The sequence below is a fragment of the Nerophis lumbriciformis genome, linkage group LG25 (genome assembly GCF_033978685.3).
Source record: "Nerophis lumbriciformis linkage group LG25, RoL_Nlum_v2.1, whole genome shotgun sequence".
NCBI lineage: Eukaryota > Metazoa > Chordata > Actinopteri > Syngnathiformes > Syngnathidae > Nerophis > Nerophis lumbriciformis.
In genome coordinates, this window is record NC_084572.2 from 9,246,501 (window position 1) to 9,252,500 (window position 6,000).

Consider the following 6,000-nt stretch of genomic DNA (forward strand, 5'->3'; position numbering starts at 1 on the left):
GCGCAGTCCCAATGTAACCAAGGGTTTATATATGCCGCCTATACTGGATAAAACTACAAAATAACAAACACGGAGGACCACTTTATTTCATTTGTTTTCAAAACTCTGCTCCACCACTTCCGCTCTTTGCGCCTACAAAATAAGAGCTCAAGGCATATGCTGTATAACAACTTATAACAGGAAATTAACATCACAAAGAGGCAAGTCCATAAAAATAGGTTACACTTATTTGTCAATTATCATAAGCCACCTGTGAATGTTGTAAAAAACTTAGAAAATATTTAGTAGACATGTTGAAATAAACATACACACGCACATACATGCATTAGTGAACATATTTTCATGCATACGTACACTTACACACAAATATCATTTAAATTGGTTTAAAACTAGTTTTCATTGAGGGCCACGTCACACTAATGGCTGCTTTAAAAAAAAAAAAAAATCATGCATGCGGTTAATCTTGACTACGGTAATCGAAATTCAAGTGTGATGTATCTGATTTTAAAACTATGTCAGGACTAATATATAAATGTATAATAATCTCATACAATTGCCAATGCATTTTTTAAATGTACATATTAAAGGATAACTTACTTTGAAATCATAAGTAAAGGTGACAAGCAGATATTTAACTATTATATAAATATTTTTGTAATACAGTACATAGTATATTTTGCATGACCATAGTATTCAAGTTTCAAAGATATGCATTTTTTTTCTGTCAAACTTAAAAGACAAAATGCATTCATTGTTATTTTTGAGTATTTTATTGACACATTTATTTCCCAGGCCACATAAAATGACTAAAAGATCGAGCCTGAGTTTGTGACTTACACTATATGGCACACAACTAATTATAACTAGTTTTCCTCATCATACAGTACGTAAATATATGTATTTGTATTTTCATTTCCTTTCTGTAATGACTTGCTAATTAATCTATGATGCTGCTTTTGTTGCTATGGCTACATTTGAGGGGATAGTAATGGTTGAAATAGAGGTCAGTATTATTAATACTATTAATATTATAATCATTTATTTATTTATTTACAGACAGACATACTTTTGTATTACATTATTGTTTCTTTTGTTAATATCAGAGTCCCTGGAGGTGCACAGCTTATGGACAGGCACCCCCAGTTCAAATATACATCATCATATAATATACAAAACGCAGGACAATAGAACTCCTTTCAAAATGTACCCACCAAATTTCATACCAACCTACCAACAGGTTGACATTTATAAAGAAGGAATCTGTAAATCCATCAAAACAATTTCCATATCCTATTACAGACCCCGTTTCCATATGAGTTGGGAAATTGTGTTCGATGTAAATATAAACGGAATACAATGATTTGCAAATCCTTTTCAACCCATATTCAATTGAATGCACTACAAAGACAACATATTTGATGTTCAAACTCATAAACTTTTTTTTTTTTTTGCAAATAATAATTAACTTAGAATTTCATGGCTGCAACACGTGCCAAAGTAGTTGGGAAAGGGCATATTCACCACTGTGTTACATGGCCTTTTCTTTTAACAACACTCAATAAACGATTGGGAACTGAGGAAACTAATTGTTGAAGCTTCTCAGGTGGAATTCTTTCCCATTCTTGTTTTATGTAGAGCTTCAGTCGTTCAACAGTCCGGGGTCTCCACTGTCGTATTTTATGCTTCGTAATGCGCCACACATTTTCGATGGGAGACAGGTCTGGACTGCAGGTGGACCAGGAAAGTACCTGCACTCTTTTTTTACGAAGCCACGCTGTTGAAACACGTGCTGAATGTGGCTTGGCATTGTCTTGCTGAAATAAGCAGGGGCGTCCATGAAAAAGACGGCGCTTAAATGGCAGCATATGTTGTTCCAAAACCTGTATGTACCTTTCAGCATTAATGGTGCCTTCACAGATGTGTAAGTTACCCATGCCTTGGGCACTAATGCACCCCCATACCATCACAGATGCTGCCTTTTCAACTTTGCGTCGATAACAGTCTGGATGGTTCGCTTCCCCTTTGGTCCGGATGACACGATGTCGAATATTTCCAAAAAACTATTTGAAATGTGGACTTGTCAGACCACAGAACACTTTTCCACTTTGCATGAGTCCATCTTAGATGATCTCGGGCCCAGAGAAGCCGGCGGCGTTTCTGGGTGTTGTTGATAAATGGCTTTCGCTTTGCATAGTAGAGCTTTAACTTGCACTTACAGATGTAGCGACAAACTGTATTTAGTGACAGTGGTTTTCTGAAGTGTTCCTGAGCCCATGTGGTGATATCCTTTAGAGATTGATGTCGGTTTTTGATACAGTGCCGTCTGAGGGATCGAAGGTCACGGTCATTCAATGTTGGTTTCCGGCCATGCCGCTTACGTGCAGTGATTTCTCCAGATTCTCTGAACCTTTTGATGATATTACGGACCGTAGATGTTGAAATCCCTAAATTTCTTGCAATTGCACTTTTGAGAAACGTTGTTCTTAAACTGTTTGACTATTTGCTCACGCAGTTGTGGACAAAGGGGTGTACCTCGCCCCATCCTTTCTTGTGAAAGACTGAGCTTTTTTTGGGAAGCTGTTTTTATACCCAATCATGGCACCCACCTGTTCCCAATTAGCCTGCACACCTGTGGGATGTTCCAAATAAGTGTTTGATGAGCATTCCTCAACTTTATCAGTATTTATTGCCACCTTTCCCAACTTCTTTGTCACGTGTTGCTGCCATCAAATTCTAAAGTTAATGATTATTTGCGGAAAAAAAAAAAGTTTATGAGTTTGAACATCAAATATGTTGTCTTTGTAGCATATTCAACTGAATATGGGTTGAAAATGATTTGCAAATCATTGTATTCCGTTTATATTGACATCTAACACAATTTCCCAACTCATACGGAAACAGGGTTTGTAGAAATATGGGGAAATAACTACAAAAGTACACTTCATTCATTAACGGTGTAGACGTCGTGTGCTCGCGGTCCCACTGATACATACGCCAGATGTGCAGAATTGACAAAGGTTTAATAGGTTTTTTTCCACAGCTCATCAGACAAAACGTTTGTTCTCGACTTTTCAGTCTCTCCCAATACTCCTCCTCCTCCTCCTGCACCCGGCCGCTCACTGTTAAAGACAACAGATGATTAGATTAACACGTACCACCTGAGAAATCTAATCACCTGCCAGCTGTGTCTCGCCGTCAGCACATGCCCCGCCCCTACCCAATGGTGCTCGTCCTCAGCACCATGGACAGCGGCGGTGACCTTTGCTCCTGCAAGCGCGCTGGCCACATCTCCCTCCACAAACGGTGTTACAAAAAAGATCAGTTAGAATAATACATAATGTTGGATATAGAGAACATACAAACACTTTATTTATTCAATCAAATATACTGAAATTTCACGACATAGTAAATTTGCAAACAGCCAAAATTATACACAAACTATAACCTGCTACCCAAGAATATACAACAATTATTCTCAAAAAAAGAGGAGAAATATAACTTAAAGAAAATTGTAATTTAAAACATTTGTATGCACGTACAACACTGAAGACCTTCAGTATATCAGTAAGTGGAATGAAATGATGGAATGGATTAAGCAAAGCAAGCAAACAATGTACTAATATGATCCACTTCAAGAAACTCCTCAAACTTAAAGTGTTTACAAACTACAAAGAAGAAGAACCATGATAAACATTCTGGATTTATTTCATCCATCCACTCAGATGAAGCGCTGGCTGTCCAAAGTCAGGACCCGGGGTGGACCGCTCGTCTGTGCATCGGTTGGGGACATCTCTGTGCTGCTGACCGGTCTCTGCTCGGGATGGTCTCCTGCTGGCCCCACTATGGACTGGACTCTCACTATTATGTTAGATCCACTATGGACTGGACTCTCACTATTATGTTAGATCCACTATGGACTGGACTCTCACTATTATGTTAGATCCACTATGGACTGGACTCTCACACTATTATGTTAGATCCACTATGGACTGGACTCTCACTATATTATGTTAGATCCACTATGGACTGGACTCTCACTATTATGTTAGATCCACTATGGACTGGACTCTCACTATTATGTCAGATCCACTATGGACTGGACTCACACTATTATGTTAGATCCACTATGGACTGGACTCTCACACTATTATGTTAGATCCACTATGGACTGGACTCTCACACTATTATGTTAGATCCACTATGGACTGGACTCTCACTATTATGTTAGATCCACTATGGACTGGACTCTCACACTATTATGTTAGATCCACTATGGACTGGACTCTCACACTATTATGTTAGATCCACTATGGACTGGACTCTCACACTATTATGTTAGATCCACTATGGACTGGACTCTCACACTATTATGTTAGATCCACTATGGACTGGACTCTCACTATTATGTTAGATCCACTATGGACTGGACTCTCACTATTATGTTAGATCCACTATGGACTGGACTCTCACTATTATGTTAGATCCACTATGGACTGGACTCTCACTATTATGTTAGATCCACTATGGACTGGACTCTCACTATTATGTTAAGGTTAGGGTCAAACATTGAATTTGTCCAACATTTAATGAAGTCAAACAAACAAACAAAAAGTATCCCACACCTCTCGGTTTGTAAAAATATACAAAGTGACGTTTAAAAGGCGCCACAAAAAAATGTGTTTTTGCAATTAAGTGCAGTGCTGACCAGCAGGGGGCGCACCCTGCTGACATCTGGGAGGAGGAGGAGGAGGAGGAGGAGTTGTCAGGATGAAGCTGACTTGAGTCTTCCCAGGAAAACTCCCACTGCCTCTTGACTTTCCCACAGGAGCTCCTCCACACTCTGGATGGGCTGTCAGTGCTCCGACATGTCGCTCCTCATCCATTTTTGGACAACTTTAGGTGAGTTTCAGGGGTTTTATGTCCAAACTATGACTCTTTGATGGCAATGTCATCGTTGTGTGCCAAAAAAGGCATCAACAACAACAACAACAACAATGTAATGGAAGCCATATGCAAGCCATTATTCACTTCTCCCCGCCAGAAGTGATCTCGTCCTAATCGTCCGCACGCCGCCAGGATGTTTGGGAGCTAAACCTTAATTCCTGGTGATCTATGTGATGTCTTTCTTTTTGGCCTCACCACAAGTCTGCTTTGGAACGAGGCGCACAAGGCTCCACTTTTGGGTGTGTGGCAATGAAGATGATGTTGTCTTCCCAGCAGTTCTGTGCCGTCCCGTCTGGACGCTGGTGCCCGAGATGGCCGACGTGTGCACGGAGGGGAGTTGCTACCCGGCCACGGGGGACCTGCTGATCGGCCGGGCCCACAAGCTCAGCGTCTCGTCCACCTGTGGGCTGGAGGAGCCCGAGAACTACTGCATTGTGGGACACCTGGAGGTTTGTGCCCCCGTATCGGCCTTTGATATTAAAGTTAAAAAGTTAAAGTAGCAATGATTGTCACGCACACACTATTCTCTGCATTTGAACCATCACCCTTGATCACCCCCTGGGAGGTGAGGGGAGCAGTGGGCAGCAGCGGTGGCCACGCCCGGTAATCATTTTTTGGTGATTTAACCCCCAATTCCAACCCTTGATGCTGAGTGCCAAGCAGGGAGGTCATGGCTCTCATTTTTATAGTCTTTGGTATGACTCGGCCGGGGTTTGAACTCACAACCTACCCATCTCAGGGCGGACACTCTAACCACTAGGCCACTGAGTATACGCTCGTGTATACCCTAATAGTGAGTATAGTACAAAAACCCAAAACCAGTGAAGTTGGCACGTCGTGTAAACCCTAAATAAAAACAGAATACAATCACAATCATTTTCAAATCCTTTTAAAACTCTACTATGCGAAGCGAAAGCCGTTTATCAACAACACCCAGCTCCGGCTGTACTGCATCAACAAGCGACATCAGTGTGTAAAGGATATCACCACATGGGCTCAGGAACACTTCAGAAACCCACTGTCAGTAACTACAGTTGGTCGCTACATCTGTAAGTG

The 6,000-nt window shown here is 40.9% G+C and overlaps 1 protein-coding gene across 2 annotated transcripts in view; it reads left to right on the forward strand.

Annotated features, from left to right (window-relative positions):
• Positions 1–4,796: 4,796 nt before the first annotated feature.
• Positions 4,797–6,000, forward strand: part of lamb1b (laminin, beta 1b) — a 69,931-nt gene continuing 68,727 nt past the window's right edge. Inside the window, exons 1-2 of one of the 2 annotated variants that reach the window (XM_061983642.2) lie at positions 4,797–4,899; positions 5,218–5,393. In XM_061983642.2, the coding sequence (XP_061839626.1) occupies positions 4,845–4,899; positions 5,218–5,393 (231 nt within the window). In that variant the 5' untranslated portion in view covers positions 4,797–4,844. The remainder of the gene's footprint in view (positions 4,900–5,217; positions 5,394–6,000) is intronic. The other variant, XM_061983644.2, reaches the window with a different exon arrangement.